The following is a 22,103-nucleotide window of genomic DNA, read 5'->3' as shown; positions in this document are numbered from 1 at the left end:
TCCCCTTCCCCAATAAAATCTTTAAAAACAACAACAATAAAACAACAACAAAAAACCCACCTTTTTCAAATAAGGTAGCATTCACAGGTCCCCGAGATCTGGGTGTGGATATATCTTTGTAAGCCATTATCAGCCTATCACATCTGGAATTAGAAGTCCCTGATTTGATTTTTTATACCTGTATAATTGAAAACCAAAACACATGCAGAAAACCACACAGAACAAATGTATGACTTAATGAATGATAAGGCAAACACTCTTGAAAGTACCACCCAACCCAAGAACTGGAACTTCTTCAGCTACCCCAGGCCCAATCACAATTGTCTCCCCCTCCAAAGATTAGCCACTATTCTGACTTATGATAAACACTCTCTTGTATTTCTTTATAGTTTTATCATCCAAGTATGCTTCTCTGGACACTATACTTAAGTCTTTCTCATTTCTTTGATTTGATATGTATTTTGAGTTTCTTAATCTACTGATTCCCTCCTCCATCCCTTTCTTTTTGTATCAGTTTATCTGTTAAAGACCCCAGGATGTTTGACCCGTGTACCCTACTTTCTGCCTGTACTGTGGGGTTTGCTGATTACATACTAAGGGTGTGACTCAACATGTGTTTCTGTCCTCTGCATTTCCTGCATGTGGGCACAGCAATTCAATCCAGAGGTCTGATCAGACTGAGGTTTGATGCCTTTGGCAAGACTATAGGTGGTGGTGTGTTCTTCCATCGGGAGGCCCATTGTGCCTTGTCGTCTCTCTTTTTTGTGATGTTAGCAATTGCCGCTGTTCGGTTAATTCATTTGGTGTTACAAAATGATGATATTCTGATTCTATTATTTTATTTGCATTCATTAGATTGAATATTTTCATAAAGAGACACTTACCCTATTTACCTTTTGGTTACTAAGTGTTAAGCTCATATAAGAAAGGCAGAATAAATGCTTGATTCTTTCTCTTTAATGGCTTTTAAGATGACTTTGCCCCTATTATTATCTACATGTGGCCAGTTAAGCCTCTTTTATATTTTTATGAACTCATGGATTTAAACATTCATTTTGATGCTCATAATATTCCAGATTTGGCCAGTGAGAGCCCTTTTAAGCTGGCTCCTGTGTCCTTTTAACATGCCCTCATCATTATTTGAGCACATCCTTACTTTCTGGCACAACAGACTATTCCAGTCTCATCTTGTACTTTCTTTACACTAGTCCTGGAATCAGTCATTCTTCAAGGAGCCTCCATTCCTTTTAATGGAGGCTGGTAGTTAGAAACCAAGGTTTGGTTCCTAGGTGAGCTCATTACTATTGAGATGTTGCTATTTCCAAGAGTTCTCATACTATGCACATACACGTACATTGAGATCAATGTTTATTTCTATACCTAGCTATATACATTGAGAACTATGAGTTTACACCAGTGTCCAATTTCAGTCCAACACAACTGGTTATATTCTAATTTCTCCCTTTCCATATTTGTAATTCCCTTTTCTGAAAGTGAGAAAACTGACTCCCAATATTCTCAATGTATATACACTTAACAAAGGCCATACATTCTAAGAAGTGCATCATTAGGCAATTTGTTGTTGTGTGGATGTCATTGAGTGCACTTACACAGACCTAAGTGGTACAGCCTACCACTCCCTAGGTTGTGTGGTATAGTCTCAGGATAACAGGATGCATACTGCCACCAAGAACATCATTCTAAAAACAGTTAAAACTCTTTCTTTTTGTATTTCTTCTTCCTATTCTCCCCTTGTTTTAATAGATGTACTAAACCCATGCTGTCAGGTCATACAGCCATTATACTGTAGCCTTTTCCTTTGAACCCCCCCTTACTCTTAGTTCTACAAGTTGATACATGTATATAGCTTACCACCAGTCCTTATGTTGATGTTGTTCTAGTCATTTTGCTTATCTAAAGCTTTTTTTCTAGATCCTTCAGGGAGGGCTCATGGAATCTATATTCTCTAGGTTAGTAAGTGCTGGTAGCAGTTGTCTGTGCCCTTCAAACTTCTGAGTTATTTTTGCTGGATATAAAATCCTTGGCCCACATTTTTTTCCTTGAGTACCTCTTAGTTATGTTACTCTGTTTTCTTCTGACATAAGTCATTCCTTTCAAACAGTCTAATGACAATGAAATTTCCTCTTTTTATAGGTCACTTGCTCTTTTTGCCTAGATGATGAAATAAATTGTGTCCTTAAAGTCCAATAATTTTACTAGAACATGACTGTTTTAGTCATTCTGAGTCAATGTTCTTATGTATGTGATGTATTATTTTAATATGTAGTTTTAAAAAATAATTTTCCTCAATTTATAGATTTTAGTGTGTATTCTCACCCCCTGCTTTGGTTTTCTTCTTTTGGGCTACATACTATCTGTATGTTACAGTTTCTGATATTCTTTACCTATCTTTACTATTTGCCACTATCTATTGAATCCTTAATAACTTTTCATTTATTTTTAATTTAATTTTTTTTACCTTCTACTTCTCTTAAGACACTATTTATTCAGTTTTATATTCCGTCTAGTTTAGTCTTCATTTCTTAAAATATTTTTTTTCTTCTATTTCCAGTTCATTCCTGAGTTTGGTCACCTCATCACTGCTTTTTTCAAATTCTGACTTATGTTGTTCTTTTATTTCTTGTATAATTTTTTCAATATCTTTCAGCTCATTTTGAACTAGTGGATTACAGTTGGTTCTGCTTGTGGGCAGATCTATCTGGCATGCTTTCGTTGTCAGTAGGCATGTTATTCTGCTCCTTATTCTCCATTTTCTTGTTATAACTCTGGGTAGGATTTGCCCTTGATTCTGTTCTGTTGCTCATTTCTTTTGGAGATATTTGTGTTCCTGAACTTTTAGGACGCATGATTCAGGATAGCTTTTCTGACTACAGAGTTCCCTCTGCTGTTGTTTTTGTGTCATAGTTCAAAAAACATGGCCTCTTGTTCTCTAAGATTAGGTTAAATCAGGTCATAAGGGTGAGGCCCTAATCCTATAGGACTGGTGTCCCTTATAAGAAGAGGAAGAAACACCAGAGATCGCTTTCTTTCTCCACAGGTACAGCAATAAGACAGCCATCTCTAAGCCAGGAATAAAGGTGTCACCAGAAACCAACTTTGCTGGGACCTTGACCTTGGACGTCCAGGTTCAAGACACGTGAGAAAATAAATTTCTATTGGTTAAGCCACCCAGTCTGTCCTATTTTGTTGTGGCAGCCCAAACCAAATAATACAGATTTGTATCAAACTCTCATAAATGGTATATGACTGTGTAATTAGAACGTGTCCAATTTCCCCACACCCTCAAAGACACTTGGATAATCAGTTAATTTTTGCCAATCTGGTAGTGAAAAATAGATCTTTGTTCTTTTAATTTCCATTAGGCTAATGAAGAGTGTTATATTCAATCTCTTCCACTATGAATTGCTTCTTTGTAGTATTTATACTTTATTTATATGTTTTACTTTTTAAAATTTGAATCTTTATTCTCTGGTTTTGGTTTTTGTAGATGGTATGAGATAGTAGACCTACATTCATTTTCTTCCAGATACACAGTTATTCCAATACCATGTACAACTAAACATCCTTTCCCTTTGTCTATCCTGGAAAAATAATAAGTCCTTACATACACTTAAAATCTCTTTGTAGGTTCTGTTTTAGTGATGTATTACAGTTACTTTGTAATAAGTTTTAACACTAAGAAGAAAGAAAGGAAAGAAGGAAGGAAGGGAGGAAGGAAGGAAGGAAGAAAGAGCCCCTCAAGGTAGCTTTTCGAACTTTCATTACAATTTCCATCCATTGATTCTTCCATATGAACTTTAAAATAATTTCTTCTATTCTTTCAAATACATGGAGATGCCTAATGGAAAATAATAACTAATTAATTTGAGAAGGATTGACATTTTTATATTAAATTTTCCCATCTAGAAATATGATTCACCTTTTCATAGAGTCATTTCTTGATCTTTAAAATAAGAGTTCATCTTTTTCCTTATATAGATCATGGACATTAAATTTTTTATTTTTTAATAATTTTGTGAACATAATTCATTGCATCAATAAAGTAAAGGAGAGAGCCCAGGGGATTGTATTAATAGATACCCCCAAAAAAGCATTTAATGAAAATCAGCAGTCATTCCTAATAAACTCTATGCCAAATATGAATATAAATAGAAGACATAAACATAACAATGCCTATTTGCCCCAAACCAACAACAAACATTAACTGGGGAAGTATTCAAATCAGGAACTAGACAGGGAAGCCCACTGTTACAAGTTTCCCTTTTCTCCACAGCCCCACCAACATGTTGGGGTCTCTCGTCTTTTTGATAATAGCCATTCTAACAGGTGTGACGTGGTTGTTTGGCATTTCCGTGATGATTAGTGACACTGAACACGTTTTCATGTACCCGTTGGCCATCTGTGTGTCTTCTTTGGAGAAATGTCTATTCAGGTCCTCTGCCCAATTTTAATTGGATTTTTTTTTTTCCTGCTACTGAGTTGTATGAGTTCTTTATATATTTTGGGTATTAACCCCTTAATAGACATAAGATTTGCAAATATTTTCCCCCATTCGTTAGGTTGCCTTCTCTTTTTGTTCATGGTTTCCCTTTGCTGCACAGTAGTTCGTGTCTGTTTGTTGTTGGGTAACGTTCCATGGTGTGGGGGTACCAGTTTGTTTAATCGTCCATACATTGAAGCACATCTGGATTGTTTCTGTGTGGGTTTTGGCTATTACAAATAAAACTGGTGTAAACATTCCCATACAGGTTGTTGTATGTACCATTCTCATTTTGGCAGCTGGTCCTCAGGCCGGGACTGGTATATATGGCTTTCCTCTCATTCCTTTGCCTTAATAATAACTAACATTTAAAGAGTGTTCGCTACATGCCAGACCTTGTCCTAAATGCTTTACAAGTGTTACTCACTTAATTTATTTTTTTAAATTTTTTTATTGGGGAGCAGTGTGTTTCTCCAGGGCCCATCAGCTCCAAGTCGTTGTCCTTCAATCTAGTTGTGGAAGGGGCAGCTCACTGGCCCATGTGGGAGTCGAACCGGCAACCCTGTTGTTCAGAGCTCACGCTCTGAACCAACTCAGTCATCCGGCCACCCCTATTACTCACTCAATTTTAAACAACCGCTTAAGGTATGAACTGTCTTTATCCCCATTTTACAGGTATGGAAACTAAAATAGAGAGAGATACACTGCCAGCAAGTGTTAGCGCCCAGATTTGAGCCCAGGAAGTCTGGTACCAGAATGCAGCTGCTAAAGCACTAATTTGTACAGCCAGGACTTAAGATGGTCAGGGTTCTTATGGAGTGACCTGAACCTTCACTCCTGGGGGATCTGAACTCTCGGTTATCTTGCTTCTGCTGTTTTCGTCTTCTGTTAACTTTAACCCTTGGACAGGTACTAGGTGTCCCTGGGGCGTCCCCCTCCTCACCCTGCTATGGAACAGCAACCTTGCCTCTAAATCATCAGGGTCACTCATCTCAGCTAACATCTTGTCCCTCTTTTCTGCCTGTTCACTCGACGGCATAAAAAGCCCAGAATAGCCAGGTAACTGTCTCAGGTTCCAGTTCAGTGGGACTATTGGCAACTCTTCTTTGTGGAGGATACCAGCCTCGAAACCAGCAGAGTCCAGATTCGTGGGACTGCAAGCAAAAGTGTTGCGAATGGGTTTTTAGGGGTCATAGTGAGAGGCCCCACTCCTCTCTCTCTCTCTCTCTCTCTCTCTCTCTCTCTCTCTCTCTCTTTCTGGGTCCGTTATGGAATCTGGCTGAGAGAGAAATGGTGCCATAGAGTGGTGGCTGGTTCAGAGCATAAATTGCGCTCTGTGGTCAGTACTCCAGCCTCAGAAGGTTTCGCCATAACTGAGTCTCTATAAGGCCACTGCTTCTGAGGAATGGGGTAGGTGGTAAGATCCACGACTCTTGGATAAGAGCATAGACTCTAGAGCCAAACTGTCTGGATTCAAATGCAGGCCTCGCCACTGACCTTCTTAGTGTTGACTTTAAGCAATTTGCAAGACTTCTCCATAACTCAGTTTCCTGTGTGTGAAATAGAGATAATAATAGTATTTAGCTCAGTATGGTTGCTGTGAAGATTAGACGAATTCATATTTGGAGAGCACTTCACATGCTAGACATTGACAATACTTTCTCACAGCATGGTGAGAGCTTTGGTCAGAAGCCGTGTTGTGTATGGGGCACCGGGATGGTGTACGGGGCACCGTGATGGTGTACAGGGCACCGTGATGGTGTATGGGGCATCCGGGATGTCCACAGACGTTGGTGGCAGCTGATGTATGGGAGCAGAGAGAATAAATCCAAACATGTAACTGCCTTCTAGAGAGAACAAATGTCTGCCCCCTCCTTGTTGAAAGGGAGCTAACAGACGCACCCTTCACCAGGTAGTGGGACTGGTTTGGTAGCTTTTGCAGGCCAAATGGCCCTTCAACAATGGGCCCCGCTGGGTCAGACATGGGAAGGGGCGGTCCATCCTGTGAAGGCCACGGGCAGCTTGTGTTCTTGCCACCATGGCTGCTTTGTTCATGGAACGCCTAGGAAGGAAACCGAATGACATCCACAAAGCAGGTTCACCTCACCTACCTGACCACCAGGAGCAGCCTCCAGGAAGAGGGCCGTATGGTGGTGAGTGGCCATACGAGACCCAAATATTCTTGTATTCTGCAGCCCTCCTGTGAGGTCCATTCACAAGCCTTCTGTCCTCACCCTCTGATTGTGTTCTACCCAAGTCGGTCCACCCAGCCAAACCACTGGCCTCGCACCTAAATCAGTATAGACCCTTAGACTGTCTCCTTCCAGCAGAGCCAATGACATGTTCTACCTGAAATTTTACCCATCGGAGGGTTTTCCTTCTCCACTAACTTCCAGGACCACCTTTCAGAGGGCATTATTTATTTTTGAATAAAGAAGCATTAATTAAGTATCTGCATTTTAAGAAAAGGACCACTGATTCTCTAGATTAGAAAGTGAATATCTTAATTATAAAATTCCATGTTTAAAAACTTCCTAAGTTTTATTTTTTTTCATTTTTTTATTATTGTGGTAAAAGCCACAATTAAATTGTTGTGGCTTGTGCCACAGATTTCCCGGACTTTTTCTCAGGTCGACTTTACCGCTGTAGTAATTACACTAACATTTAGTGCATGCTAACTGCTTTTCTAAGGGCTTGACCTATATTAAGTCATTGAATTTTCAAAACAACCTATGAGGGTAGATATTTTTATTATCCGTCTTTTAGAGAAGAGGAAACTGAGGTACAGATAGGGTACGTAACTTGCCCAAATTCATCCAGCTAGGAACTGGTGGAACTGTAATTCAAACACAAGCAGTCTGGTTCTAGAATCCTGGCTGTAAACTCTTCGTAATAGGACACTTCTGGCTGGTGATGGTGTGTGGTGGAAAGCCAGCCCCTTATAATACAAAGTAGAATGGTTTTCCTTCTCAATATCCTTCTTGCATAACTTCTCCCGAAGCCATTGGCGTGGACCGAGGAAGCAGACGCCATTTTTCAGGACAGGGCAAGCTAGAGGGCACGCAGGGCATCTTGTGGCTTCTTTCTACTTTCTGGATATTCAGGCTCCACCCAGCTCTACTTGAGCATGAGGACTCCAGGGCTTGTGAGACCCCGGGCCGTCTAGCTGGTCTTGGGTCACAAAGTCACCTGGTGTCCCATGGTCCCATGTTCGTTTTCTACTGGGACCCAGCAACTCCCAGGAGGCTACTTATCAAGAGAAGAACTGTTACTTGCTGAAGTGGGCTGGGCCTGAATGCCCCTTTGGGCCACACTGGGGGCGCTCCTGGGTCTTGCTTGCCACAGCATCTTGGATCACCCCAATTTGTCAAGCACCGTTGGATCCCCTTAGTCATAAGACCCCGGTGGCAGGTGTGCTTTGACTGCTGCTGGGCTCTTTCCCAGGCCTCCCTCTGACTCCCTGTAGAACTGAAGATGTCTCCCAAAGCCTCGGGACTCAGGTCTTTCTGGGAATCTGGGAGAAGTAGACCCTGTATTCTTCCCAGGGAGCATGCTGGGGTGACAAAACGGAGGCCCTGGGTTCTGCAGGGAAGGGGGGGATTTGTTCCTGTCTGTCCTGAGCCTTAGTAGAGAAACTGACTCAGGGATATGACTCCAGGGACCAAAGGTCCTCCCAGCCTCAAATAGAATGGCTTTTATTTTCCTTGGGATGTTTTATTTACAGTATTGTCAGGAGGCCAAAATTGAGGCTTTACTAAGGGTTTTGGGTTAATTGGGGCCATTAACCAAAGGTGCAATTCTTTCTTCCCAGGGCTCTTAGAATGTGCAAGTTAAGTAGGCCTCTGTAAAGGTGAGGTGGTTGCATAAAAGTCATTGTACGGCTCTTGCGTCAGCATTTCTGGAGCCAGGCTTGGCACGGGAGGGAGGGTTGAGGTGATTGCAAACTTTCACCTGTGTTGCTTAATCAATGTTGCTGGTATGTCTTCCAGACCACATAAGGCGTTTTCAAACCCACTTCACCTTTCTTTGCGTAGATTAGATGTGTAGCAAGATACATAATCTGTGTTCTGGTCAGAACTTTCTTCACTGAAACAAATCAGTGTTGAGGGCACCTCCTTTTCTCACCTATAGATTTAAGAGATTTATCAGAAAAGATAATAGAAACCTATGGAACCTCTTTAGATCTTGACTCAAATAAACAAACTGGAAACCAGGAATTTGAGACAGGAGGGAATATTTGAACACTGAATGAATGTTTGATAATAGGAAAGACATTGATTTGTATAGGTGTGATTATGATATTGTAGTTTAAAAAAACAATTCTTATCTCAAAGGGGTGCGTACTGAAATACTCATGCAAGAAGTAATATAATACCTAGGGTTTGCTTCAAAAAATCCAAAGTGGAATGAGGATAGCAGGCATAACTGTGACAAGGTGGGTTATAAGCTGATTGTTATTGAAGGCAGGAGGTATACCTGCGGGTTCCTTATACTATTCTGTCGACTTTCATGTATATTGAAATTTTCCGTGGAGAGGGAGAACTAGATCTCCCTCACTTACTCTCTCTAGTCTTTTCTCTCAAGAGATGGGGATAAACAGGTAAGAAGGGAACAGCTGCTTTTAAACACTTCTGTTGCTCTTTGTAGTGTCTGCCTTGCTCTGGTCCTCAGGCCACTAGCCACTCCGCGCTGCCCATTGGGAGGCACACAGCTGCTCACACCGGCCCTGCTAGGGGACTAGGAGTCTAACTGCAGGGCTCAGCCCTGCAGCCCCGAGTTGGAGGAGGCCGTCCCCTGACACAGTTTCAAGCATCAACGGCAGGCCAAGGGGAGGACATTTCTGGGTGGATTGGAGGTGGGAGGAAGCCCTCCAGGTGCCCACTCAGGACAAGCCCTTTGTTGGAAGCACTGGCAGACGGCACTGTGTTTTCTTTTATTTCTCTTCTCTGAGTCTTGTCGTTGCCCTGAGCAGTATGTTGATCTCAGCATTGGTAGAGACAGGGAGATGCTGAGAGACGAGCGCCAGGAGCTGGATACACTAGGAAAACGGTGTCCTTGATGTGCAATGCAGGAAAAGCTATTTACCTCTCCAGGTTGGCGGTGGGCAGGACTGCAGCTAAGTAAGTGCTGGGTGCAGAGCTCAGCCTGGCGCCAGTGACACCTGTAACAGGTTCGCAGTAAATGCTACTTTCTTCTTCTGAGGGCGTGGAGCTGATCTCTTAAAACCAGAAGAAATGAGCAAGACAAGGCCCAGAAACTCTGCTGAGCTGGTGAAAACCTCGCCCTGCCCAGCCGGTCCTGCTCAGGCCTCCACGGGCTGCTACCTGGTGTCGTGTATGCATCTGTGTGCTGCGGGGTTCTGGTTGGTATGCGCTCTTCGTCTGCATACAATTCCGCACCTGCATAGACCAGACCCCCGTCTAACGGTGCTCGTTCGGTCACCCTTCCATTGCACTTACCTGAAATCACCTTATTTGTTTATAAGTTCAATTGATGATGGGCTGTCCCCCTTAGAATGTCATCTCTGAGAAGGCAGAAATTTTGCCTCGTTCACCACGTTCTGTACCAAAACAGGTGCTCCTGAAACGTTTGTGGAGTGCAAGATGAATGAATGAATGAATGAATGAATGAATGAATGAATGGTCATGTAGCATATAAAGGACGCGGCAGGCAGGCTAGTGGGACAGCTGCAGGTGACAGGGACCAGGGCCAGTCCTCCCCAGCACGGCTCCCCCACTGGCCCTCACCTGCAGCACATATGACCATTCATCCTTCTTTTCTATATATGTATACAAATATCCTTTTTTTTCATTATTGGGGAAGGGGAACAGGACTTTATTGGGGAACAGTGTGTACTTCCAGGATTTTTTTCAAGTCAAGTTGTTGTCCTTTCAATCGTAGCTGTGGAGCGTGCAGCTCAGTTCCAGGTCCAGTTAGCGTTGTTAGTTGCAGGGCTCTAAACGGCAGCCTTGTGGTTGAGAGGACATGCTCCAACCAACTGAGCCATCTGGGAGCTCAGTGGCAGCTCAGCTCAAGGTGCTGTGTTCAATCTTAGTTGCAGGGCTGCCCACGATCCTTTGCGGGAGTTGAGGAGTCCAACCGGCAACCTTGTAGTTGAGAGCCCACTGGCCCATGTGGGAATTGAACCGGCAGCCTTCGGAGTTAGGAGCATGGATCTCCAACCACCTGAGCCACCGGGCCAGCCTACAAATATACTTTTATTTCAGGTTTTGAAAACAAAAGTAATACACAATTACCTTTTTCTTCTTTTTTAATACAGAAGTATATGAGGTAGAAATGGAAAGTCAATCCCTTCTTCCAGAGCCTCTGCACAGGTAACCAGGGGTAGCACCCGGCTGAATAGCCTTCCAGTCTTTTCTACCGCACGGGGGGCTCCACCCCTCCTCCCATGTCCCCCATGAAGACTTCACCGCTCAGTCTGCTTCTTCACTCCTGTCCCCATTTCACAGCAAGTCTGTCCCGAGACTTCCACAAACAAGACATGACACCCTCTTTCTGATTTGGGGCCACCCCACTCCCTCCCCACCAAAACAAACAGGAGCAAAACAAATAGAAGAGAGCATAGGGCGACCAGAAAACGGAGCTCTGCAGTCAGATCCTGAGGTCAGGGTGCCATGGAGCAGCCAGAGACGAGCCAGGACACGCACGGGGCAGGAAAGAAGCTGCCGTCCGTGACAGACTCTAGAACAAGCCAAATAACCACATTGTTGGAGTGAAACACTCAAGAGCTTCTGCTAAGAGGGTGGGGATGATGTTTCTTCTTCTTTCAGACCTTGGCTGTTGGGCTGTTGTGCCCAGACAGCAGGAGCATGGAGGGCAGGTAGGGGGTGGAGCTCTCAGGAGAAGAGGAATGGGGGTGGGGTGGTGTTGGGGTGGGGGACAGGGTGAGGGCAGGGTAGGTGGGGGCAGCCAGGAGACAGGAAGCAGGTAAAGGGGAAGAAGCAGCCTTCACAGGCGGCCATGGGGGGCAGTCCCCCCCACACACACACACACACCATGCCAGGCTGACATGCAATGGGGAGGGTGCAGACATGGGAAAGGGCCAAGGGCGGTGAGCGACGTGGGGATAAGGGAGCACCCTGCCTTGGGCAGCCTCTGAGGATCTTCCTTTGGGGCACATGACCCCTCACCACGGGACCCAGCAGGACAGACCCCCTTCACACCGAGGACCAATTCTACTCTCCTCCCCTCCACCTGCTTTGGAAACCCCCTGGCTGTTTCTCCTGGAAATCTCAAGCCCACACTTTATCCCTTTCACTATCCAATAAAAATGTCACGCCAAGGAGATGAAAATGGCTTTGTAGACACAGAGTCAGCGGTTTTCTAGAAGAGTGGGGCAGGAGTTACCCTGTCAGGCAGCCACCTTTGAGGGAAAAAGGAACCTAGGCGTCAGGATGGAGACCAATTTAGGGGGGTTCCCTTGTCCAGCCCTTCAAACCCCAGCTTCTCTGGAGGAGGGCAGCCCCAGAGACAGCTCACAGATGGAGCCTCAACCCTGCTTGGGTTCTTAGCAAGCAGTTGTCGTTTGCCTGGGGGCCATTTCATGTCCCTGGGACACTATGCTAACAGGCCCAGCCTTCTGGCTGTCATGAATCCTCCAGCTGGAGGACTCCCTCCTGGATAGGAGAAGACCCTGAGAGTTTTGTGACTTGTCATAGGTCAGCTAAGGACGGTGGCATCTGCTGGGCTCCTCAACCCTGGGGACAAACCAGGCTGGGACATGATGGGGAGGCTCCGTCCCCGTGCCCCCTGAGGATGAGGGGGTAACAATTGGACACTGAGGAATTTCCTTCCATGTCAAAGCTCAGGGGAAATGAATGGGCCTGAGAAAGTGGAATCTGGACATTCTAGCCAGTCCTGCTTCCTGTCGGGCAGCTGTGGCAGGAACACATGGGTTTGCAGGGTTTGGCAGGGTAGGGCGGTGCCTGTTGGAGCAGGTCTGGGATAACATCAGGGAGAGCCTAGCTGGCTGTGGCCATAGGAGCAAACAGGCCCACCGCCCTGGGTCCCCCTAAATGCCACGAGACAGCTCCAAGTACACAGATGAGCGTGTGGATGGCCAGGAACATGTGCGTGACGCTCACACACTCACAGAAACCCACACTGGCACGTATGCACACACCCACACAGGCTACATATCCTGGTGGGCACACTTCACAAAGGCACACAGGACACACACAGGTACCCTCACACACACACAGCCCAGGTTTTCACACACAGACATAAATGCATACTTGTGTGGCCTCATACACAGAAGCAGCACACGGGCAACAGAGGTGGACCAACGGGAGCAGCACAGACACACTCACACATGCCCAGGAACCCACGAAAGACATGCGTGAACATGCACAGCACAGGCCTGCACGTGCATGGCACACACACGCCTGCACACACACACTTGCATGCGTACACATACCCCCCAGAGCTCAAACAGCAGCTGCCCAGGCCATGTGAGTTTCCTGGCCAGCTGCCCTTCCTCATTCACCCTGGGCTGCAGCCCTGGCCCTCCTCCAGCCCCGCCCACCCCCACTGGTCATATAAATTCCTTCCCTTTGCCCCTCCCTGGCACAGCCTCCCAGGCTCTGCCTGCCTCTGCCACCAGCTCAGCTTCCCTTCTCTGCCCTCCCCTGGCAGACCGGCAGGACCAAAGTGTACCAGCGAGCAACATGGGTAAGGAGGGGGCTTCAGACCCCCACAACCTCACACTGCCGCCTTTTGCCGCCCCCTACAGAAAGTGAAGAAATCCTGGGTGGGGATGGAGGTGGGCGCTGGTTAGGGCATGAAGCGCTGCCACCACCTATATATTTCTCAGCTTAGCCCGAGTTCTGAAGGTTCCTGGGAAGGAAGCTAGAGAGTCTGCTGGCAAGGATGACCCTGGGCTCCTGCCAGCTCCCCAGCTGCAGCCTGGGGTCACTGTGCTTTTCTGCAGCTCAGAAAATCAGGTACGGGATACTTGGGTAGAACCTCTATGTCGCTGGCTGTCACAACCCTGCCTCAGCCCCTGGCAGGGAGTAGGAAACTCAGGCCTTCCATGCGATGCCCCAATCACCAGTCACTCTGTGGGGGGAATCAGGGAGCCCACACTTTCGCTGCGGCCTGTTGCAATGCCTCCCACCCTCTCAGTCCCAAAGTCCTGCTGTTACCCCATTGGTGGGAATGGATATCTGAGGAGTCTGGGTCTGGTTGGAATGTTGAGGTTCCTGTCCCCTTGGATGGGCAGGACGAATGCCCAGCAGCCAGCCTGGCGCTGGGAACACTTTCCCTGGATTCACCTCAAACCAGAGGCTCAGAGACCTTGCCTAGATGCTTGAGAGGAGGTTCTTCTCCAGAAAGAGGACTGATGCTCACAGCACAGGGGTGGGAGGCTGGGGGTGGGGGCAAGATGGTACAGGGGGAGCCACCTCCTTCACACCCCACTTCTCTCGGGGCCCGTTGGCTTTGCACAGTTTTGCCCCTGTGTTCCCGTCTGGAGTGCTGACTCTCCTTGCCAGTCAGTGTGCAGCCCCTCCTTCCCTGCCCCCTCACCGCCCCTGCAAAGCCCTGCCACAGCTTGTGCAGCAGAGCAAGGCTCCTGAATTCCTATGGTGGACCTTCCTCTCACCCAGTCTCGGCCCTCACCCCCATTCTGGGCCCCCAGGACTGCCTGGGATCCTTCCTTTCTGGCAGGGCCCTACCTGTATTTATACACTTCCTCCTCCTTTGCAAAAGTACTCCTGCACACATTGTCTTATTTGATCTTCTAGCCACCTAGAGAAGGTCAAGTGAAAGAGAGAAAATGGAGAGTAGATCTCAAACCTGGAGCTTGAAAGCAGATCTTGGGATTCTAAAATGCTGATGCTGCGTGCAGCCTCTGAAGTCCTTGGCTGCAGAGAGTAGGGGGCCTGCTCCCTGTCTGAGGGCCTGGGCCCAGGCAGCAGTGCAGGCTGCACCCTGGCTACTCCTAGCTCCCCACGTGCGCCCCCCCTCCCCCCGCCTGTCAGAAAACTGGCTAGACTGGCCTGGAACTGGACCAGTTGGAGTGCCCAGTCCTGTGACTTCCAGTCCGGGATTTCCTTCCCCTGCAGCTCCCTCCGTGTCTTTCCTCACCCCTCCCTCCTGGTCAGGCCCCAAACCCAGATTCCTGCTCCTGGCCGCCCTCCTCAGCAGCTGACTTCCCAGAGCAGTCAGGCTGCTCTTCTGAGCCTTCAGGGAACAGGAGAGCCAGCCACTACTACAGCTCTGGTGGGTGGGCCTCTGCGCTCTCCAGAGTTGGGCCAAACACCCTGCTTTACAGATAATGGAAGTGGGGCCCACCCAGGGGTGGGAACTGGTCTAAGGACATCCAGGGGCTGTCAGCCCTGCAGCCTTGAACTTCAGCCTCCTATCTCCTACCAGACCCTCGGCTCTGGCCAGCAGCCTGGGTCAGGACCCAGAGGGAGAAAAGCAGGAAGTGCCCCAGTCCCTGGATAGACAGCTCTCAGTGAAGGGAGCTGTCTGGCTCTGCACTTGGCCGCTCCCCACACACACACAGCAGGGTTTCCTGGCTGCCGCAGCAAGCACTGAGCTGCACACGTGCCGGCACCTTCTTGGTTCCTTCTCATAAAAGCCCACAGTGGCATTCTTATTACCCCCCTTTCACAGGTGATGTGGAAACTGGGACCGGGCAGGTTAAGTGATGTGCCCAGCCCCCATGGTTAATCAGTGACCAGCTGGGATGGGGACCCACGTGTGTCACAACCACTGCACCACCCACCTCTGGTGTAGGGGCCCTTCTCCTGCCTTCCCCTGCGTCCTGTTGAGTGTCCATCCGCCTTCGGGTCACATCTCCACAGTGCTTCCCGCCACAAGCACACTCTGTCAGGGCTTTGAGGGGCAGGGAGGATGGTGGGAGGGACCTGGGACAGCGCACCTGCCTTGGCCCCGGGCGGGGGTGTCTGCAGCCTGCAGCAAAGCCACCTTCACCCTCACGAGCGGAACCAGCTAACAGGCCTCATTATTTCCACAGCTATGAAATGTGGGGAGTGTGGACCCGGGTACTCCACCCCTCTAGAGGCCATGAAAGGTAAGTGCTTGATGTCTGAGACCCAGCACCCTGGGAAGGGCCTCTGAGACCAGGCGCCCTCTACTGGTGGCACAGCTGGGGGGAACCTCAAATTCTGACTCCACCCTCAGGCAAACCCAGCGCTGACCCTGCCATTCCTCTCCACCCCGCCTTGCCCACTGCCTGCTTTCTACCCCCAGGACCCAGGGAGGAGATTATCTACCTGCCCTGTATTTACCGAAACACCGGCATTGAGGCCCCGGATTATCTAGCCACAGTGGACGTGGACCCCAAGTCTCCCCAGTATAGCCAGGTGAGGTGACACTCGGGCAGCTGAGTGGCCTGCAACCTGCCCTCTGGCACTGGCCCTGGGGCTGCCCTTCCCCAGCTCCATCCTTCTGCACCCTTCCTGGGTGTGGAGGTGCCGGTTGTAGGAGGCTGCTGAAAGCCAGAGTGGGTCCCGTGGGCAGCTTTCTCACAAGTGGTCTGGGTGAGCACCATGGACCTTTCCCACGATGCTCCTTTCCCATTTCAGGTCATCCACCGTCTGCCCATGCCCCACCTGAAGGACGAGCTGCATCACTCAGGCTGGAACACATGCAGTAGCTGCTACGGGGACATCACCAAGGCCCGCACCAAGCTCGTGCTGCCCGCGCTCATCTCCTCCCGCATCTATGTGGTAGACGTGGGCACTGAGCCCCGCGCCCCCAAGTTGCACAAGGTATGTTCTTTGCCCTCGTGGACCCAGCACCCTGGGCAGCCAATGGGCAGGAAGCCATGCCTAGGTCAGCTGCCTCCAGCTGTTGGGCAGGGTCTGGGCTCCGAAGCAGGGACTAGAGGACAGTTACCAGGGAGGCATATTGGGTGGTCATCATCCAGGTGGCATTCTGGGTAGTCACCACCAGGTGGCATTCTGGGTAGTCACCATCCAGCACCTGGGCTGGGTACTGGAGGTGGGGGGGTGGAGGGGGCTGTTCTTGTTTTCACTCTGAGTGGGGAAGGGGCCATTTTTCCCAGCCAGTTAGGAGCCCAGGGCTCCCCTTACGCGGGACCCCCACCTTCCTTTCATCACTTCGCCGAGCACCCTCTTCGGCCAGCACTCACCGCTGGCTGCTGGGAGACAAAGTTGACACTGGCATCAGCCCAGCCCAGGAGGAGCTTATGGTCGCATAGGGGACAGACTGTGGCAGAGAGTAGTCAGTGCTTTCTGCCTGGGGCGGCAGCCGTGACTCTGACTCTCCCAAACTGCTTTGCAGCAGTGACCAGCTTGCGTCTTGCCCAATTCCCACAGGGATAATTGTGTCCATGTTTGAAGGGAAAGGGGACAGGGTTAGCAGGTGGAAGTGGGGAAGTGGAGGAGTAGGGAGTGGGGGTCCCAGCCCTGGAAGCCCTGATGCCGTTCCGTACCCTTCTCCAGGTCATTGATCCCAAGAACATCCACACCAAGTGTAACCTGGGCTACCTTCACACCAGCCACTGCCTGCCCAGTGGGGAGGTGATGATCAGCAGCCTGGGAGACCCCAAGGGCAATGGCAAAGGTACCTGCCTGCACTGTAGGCACATCTGTGGGGGAGCTGGTCCCAAGCAGCAGAAGGGAGGGAATGACCTTCCAGGGAAAACCAGGGGGTTGGGTCTCATCCAGTATTTAAACTAGAGTCGAGTAAATTCTTTACTTGACTCTAGTTGTCTCAGTTGTTTCTATGAAGATTTCACTGATGAAATCCCTTAAAAGTTATAGGCAGCTGTGGGCCATGTGAGCACAGATAGGGCCCCAGGAAACACACACATTTAGTATCAGCCTTTGTGAATTCATGAGCAAATCTCACAATCCTTGGGGTCCTTACTCTACACATTTGCTATTTCTTTTATGGGATGACCAGAGCTGACACTTATAAAGTGTCTATTACATGACAGACCTAACCTAGGAGATGGGTGCTATTCTGATTAGAAAGCGGGGCACAGGTTGGTTAAGTAACTTACCTAAACTTGTACAGCTAGTGAGTCACAGAAATGGAATTCAAACCCAGCAGTCTGACCCCAGAATCCATGTCCTATCACCACGCTCTGCGGCTTCTCTCCAAGTTTTACTTATCTCATCGGAACCCGTCGTCCAATGTTGGGATGAGATATCAGACAAGGTCATCCAGTTAACGTAACTGCCGTAGATTGTACCGTGTTTCCCCTAAAATAAGACCTAACCAGATAATCAGCTCTAATGTGTCTTTTCTTTTTTTTTCTTTAAAGATTTTATTGGGGAAGGGGAACAGGACTTTATTGGGGAACAGTGGGTACTTCCAGCACTTTTTTCCAAGTCAAGTTGTCCTTTCAATCTTAGTTGTGGAAGGCGCAGCTCAGTTCCAGGTCCAGTTGCCATTGTTAGTTGCAGAGAGCGCAGCCCACCATCCCTTGTGGGACTCGAGGAATTGAACCGGCAACCTTGTGGTTGAGAGCCCACTGGCCCATGTGGGAATCCAACCAGCAGCCTTCGGAGTTAGGCGCACGGAGCTCCAACTGCCTGAGCCACTGGGCCTACCCTTTTTTTTCTTTATTTTATTTTTTTTAATTTTTTATTGGGAAATATTGAGGACAGTGCTTTTCTCCAGAACCCATCAGTTCCAAGTCGTCCTTCAATCTAGTAGTGGAGGGTGCAGCTCTGTTCCAAGTCCAGTCGTCATTTTCAATCTTTAGTTGCAGGGGGCGCAGCCCACCATCCCATGCGGGAATTTAACTGGCAACATTGTGGTTGAGAGCTCGCGCTCTAACCAATCGAGCCATCTGGCCACCCCTCCAGCAGCTGAGGGACAGCTCATTGTCTTCAATCTAGTTGCAGGGGAAACAGCTCACTGGCCCATGTGGGAATTGAACCTGCAACCCTGTTGTTCAGAGCTTACTCTCTAACCAACTGAGCCATCCAGCCGCCCCTTGAATGAGTCTTTTGAAGCAAAAATTAATATAAGACCCGACTTATATTATACCATATTATGGTATATAAGACCCAGTATTGTAATATATTATATTTATTATATTGTATCATATCATATCATATCATATCATATCATATCATATCATATCATATTATATTATAGACCTGGTCTTATATTATAGTAAAATAAGACTGGGTCTTATATTAATTTTTCCTCCAAAAGACGCTTTAGAGCTGATTGTCTGACTAGGTCTTATTTTCAGGAAATACGGTATTTAACTGCTTTTTCTAGGAGATTGGAGGAGTGTGGCATTCCTAGATTTCATAACACATAGGAGTAGACATTGACTTGTATTTGCAAAGAAGTGTCAAGGTGTCATACTCAGCATGAGGGAAAAACATAATGGGCATCCATGTTGAATTATGAATAAATATAACCTGTCAGCTCTATAAATAAAAAAATGCAGTGAGCAGAATGGAGCTTAGGCTCTGGCAGCAATCCCACACCGGAAGTGAGAGACGCACAGGATGCTGGGTCCCAGAACTCTTGGCTCAATGGAGACCTCTTGGCTCCATGGGAGAAATTTTTGAGGTCAGAGAGGGGAAGGAAGTTGATGGGAGGCAGGGGAACCAGAAAAAGTCCCCACTTCCTACCTGACGGTCTGGATGGGGCCCATTGGACACTTGTATTTAAGGAGCTAACAAACCCAATGGTAGGAGGGGCACCAGCAATGGACTTGGGGCCTCCTGGGCATGGCCGGGGGTGAGACACTCTACTGCCACCCTACTTCCTACCCTTCTCAGGGGGTTTCGTGCTGCTGGATGGAGAGACGTTTGAGGTGAAGGGCACGTGGGAGCAGCCTGGGGGAGCTGCGCCTTTGGGCTATGACTTCTGGTACCAGCCTCGACACAATGTCATGATCAGCACTGAATGGGCAGCACCCAATGTTTTAAGAGATGGCTTCAACCCCGCTGATGTAGAGGCAGGTGAGAACATCCCCATGGGCGGGCGGGAGCCTGGGCACACACACCCCTCTCTGCTCCCAAATGCACTCTGCGGCCCTCTCCCCTCCCTTGTGTGGACCCAGACACTTGAGTGAGGGTTGAGGATGTGTTGAGTGCTCTCACTTCCTCCAGCATCCTTCTGGTCCCTCCAACCCATTTCCAACCTCCGCCCTGTCCTGGGCCCCAGCCATTGCCCATGGCCTCCTGCCTCCAATCCTGAGCTCTTCCACTGCCCCCGGCGCCACACAGGACTGTATGGAAGCCACTTATACGTGTGGGACTGGCAACGCCATGAGATCGTGCAGACCCTGCCATTACAGGATGGACTCATCCCCCTGGAGATCCGCTTCCTGCACAACCCAGATGCTGCCCAGGGGTTTGTGGGCTGTGCCCTCAGCTCCACCATCCAGCGCTTCTTCAAGAATGAGGTGACATGCAGCCTCTGGCTCTGACCCCCAGCAGTCCTGTCAGCATGCCAGGCCAGGCCTCTGTGGTCATGACACTCCCCTCTCCCTGGGGTGACCCGGTGCCTCTGCTGGGCTCCCTCAGCCCAGATTCCCCAGGGCCACACGCCTGCCTCTCTGCTGTCCGTGCTCAGCTACTTCCGCCGTAACTCTAACTGGCCTTATTCATTCATTCGGAAGATACTGTGGATGCTTTGTGTGAGGGGCTGTGTAGGTGCTGGGAAGGCAAAGCTAAAGCGGACGTGTCCCTGCCTTTGGGGGCCTGCATCAGAACTACACCCTAGTGGCACGGAGGCCCTGTATCCAGTCTCCCTGTAGACAGTAGGCCCTGGCGGACCCAGACCCGCCACCACCCTCAGCTCTGACAGGCTCACCTCTCTGCCTCCTGACCCCATGCAGGATGGCACTTGGTCAGCAGAGAAGGTGATCCAGGTGCCCCCCAAGAAAGTGAAGGGCTGGATGCTGCCTGAAATGCCAGGTGCGTGCCCAGGGGAGGGTGGGGATCAGAAGGTTGCTATTCGCCTGGGCTCAGGGGTGCTTAAAGCCTCTGAACTGCCCCCCACCTCCACCCCAGGCCTGATCACTGACATCCTGCTGTCCCTGGACGACCACTTCCTCTACTTCAGCAACTGGCTGCATGGGGACATTCGGCAGTATGACGTCTCTGACCCGCAGAGGCCCCGCCTCACGGGACAGGTGAGCCCCCTAGCAGGATGGAGACAAGGAGGGAGGGAGGCAAAGATGAGAGGCTGCATGAGGGAGAGGGTGTGAAGGGGCTGGGGGAGAATCAGGGAGATGCAGAAAAGGCAAAAACGGGGGGGGGGGGGCTGAGGGATGGTGTAGGCCAGAATGGTGGGGAGCCTTCTCCTGCCCTGGGAACACGTGGGAACGGGAGGGAGGGTGAGGGTCCTGGCCAATGCAGGCTGCTCTTCCTGCCCTGGCCTCCCCTCCCACCCTTGTTCTCCTTCATTCTCTGCCCTTTCCCACTCAGCTTTTCCTGGGGGGCAGCATCGTCAAGGATGGCCCCGTGCAAGTGCTGGACGACCAGGAGCTAAGTTCCCAGCCAGAGCCCCTGGTGGTCAAGGTGAGGATCTCCCCCAGGTCCTGGGTGCCCTCAGTCCAGGCTGGAGAAGGGTAGAGGGGGAGGGCAGCGTCTGAGCATGCTCTTCGGGCTCCCATGGTCCCCTGAGCCCCTCCTGGGGTCCGTGTGTTGCCCTGGGGAATGACCCCTGGCTTTCCCAAGGGGAAACAGGTGGCCGGAGGCCCTCAGATGATCCAGCTTAGCCTGGACGGCAAGCGTCTCTACGTCACCACATCGCTGTACAGCGCCTGGGACAAGCAGTTTTACCCTGATCTCATCAGGTGAGGAGCACACAGCCCGGGCTCCCCTCCCAGGCCCTCCTCTCCTGGTGGGCATCGGCTCTCTGAAGACTCCTCGGGCACCCCACCAGCCCCACCACACAGCCCCTGCCCAGTCCACAGGAGCCCCCCACGTCTGTGCCCACACAGTCCTGGGGAAAGGGACCCCCCTCTGACCTCTCTCTTCTCCCCTTGTGTCTACCCCCAGGGAAGGCTCCGTTATGCTGCAGATTGATGTAGACACAGTAAAGGGAGGGCTGACGTTGAACCCCAACTTCCTGGTGGACTTTGGCAAGGAGCCCCTCGGCCCAGCCCTGGCCCATGAGCTCCGCTACCCTGGGGGCGACTGCAGCTCTGACATCTGGCTCTGAAGCGCCCTCATTTCCGCAGAGACCTGGCTCCACTGCTCTCTCTCTCTCTCTCTCTCTCTCTCTCTCTCTCTCTCTCCCTGTTTCTCTGCCACCATCCTACCAGAGCCAAGCTGTGGCTGCTGAAATATAGTGAGAGGGGGCTCCATTTACTGACAACTGTCACGTGTTGTTCACTGTTCTGTTTTACGTGAGCTCTTGGAAAATATTGCATCATGAAATAAACTGGTGGACCTGTTCCTTAGGTCGCCTTGTCTTTGGGGGATGGGGCCTGTGACCCCTCTTCTGCTGACCCTTTGTGTCTTGCACGGGAAAGTCCTGAAGAGGACTCAGGGTTACAGAGCCTAGTTCATACCAGTGATTCCAACACGATGCTAATGGGGCTGAAATCTCACTTTTATGGCCAGACAGAACCTAAAGATTTTCCATGCGGTGTCACAAG

The 22,103-nt window shown here is 49.4% G+C and overlaps 1 protein-coding gene and 1 long non-coding RNA gene across 4 annotated transcripts; both read left to right on the top strand.

The window, feature by feature from the left end:
- Window positions 1–6,530: 6,530 nt before the first annotated feature.
- Window positions 6,531–10,903, top strand: LOC141568519 (uncharacterized). The gene is made up of 3 exons (XR_012491674.1): window positions 6,531–6,654; window positions 9,704–9,863; window positions 10,782–10,903. It is a non-coding gene; the product is annotated as an uncharacterized LOC141568519 (long non-coding RNA).
- A 221-nt stretch (window positions 10,904–11,124) lies between these two features.
- On the top strand, window positions 11,125–21,901 carry SELENBP1 (selenium binding protein 1). Of its 3 annotated transcripts, XM_074318683.1 has the most exons (13): window positions 13,094–13,192; window positions 13,335–13,464; window positions 15,507–15,563; window positions 15,743–15,855; window positions 16,078–16,263; window positions 16,960–17,080; window positions 19,270–19,452; window positions 19,720–19,898; window positions 20,334–20,412; window positions 20,509–20,630; window positions 20,926–21,018; window positions 21,178–21,296; window positions 21,502–21,901. In XM_074318683.1, the coding sequence occupies exons 3-13, from the start codon at window positions 15,509–15,511 to the stop codon at window positions 21,662–21,664; spliced, it is 1,413 nt and encodes a 470-aa protein (XP_074174784.1). In that variant the 5' UTR covers window positions 13,094–13,192; window positions 13,335–13,464; window positions 15,507–15,508; the 3' UTR covers window positions 21,665–21,901. The 3 variants fall into 3 exon arrangements, with proteins under 3 accessions (XP_019595599.2, XP_074174784.1, XP_019595598.2); XM_019740040.2 differs by lacking the exons at window positions 13,094–13,192; window positions 13,335–13,464 and adding an exon at window positions 11,125–11,264; XM_019740039.2 differs by lacking the exon at window positions 13,335–13,464.
- Window positions 21,902–22,103: the final 202 nt, after the last annotated feature.

The sequence above is a fragment of the Rhinolophus sinicus genome, linkage group LG14, assembly GCF_036562045.2.
Source record: "Rhinolophus sinicus isolate RSC01 linkage group LG14, ASM3656204v1, whole genome shotgun sequence".
Lineage (NCBI taxonomy): Eukaryota > Metazoa > Chordata > Mammalia > Chiroptera > Rhinolophidae > Rhinolophus > Rhinolophus sinicus.
Note: the sequence above shows the minus strand (reverse complement) of the source record. Positions and strands in the feature narration are given on the sequence as shown.

What these genes read in the sequence shown, in the direction of transcription:
- SELENBP1 (XM_019740039.2), top strand. An exon ending in CCCCGCTGATGTAGAGGCAG is followed by an intron (nt 19,453 to 19,719) that starts GTGAGAACATCC and finishes GGCGCCACACAG; the next exon opens with GACTGTATGGAAGCCACTTA. An exon ending in GATGCTGCCTGAAATGCCAG is followed by an intron (nt 20,413 to 20,508) that starts GTGCGTGCCCAG and finishes CCTCCACCCCAG; the next exon opens with GCCTGATCACTGACATCCTG.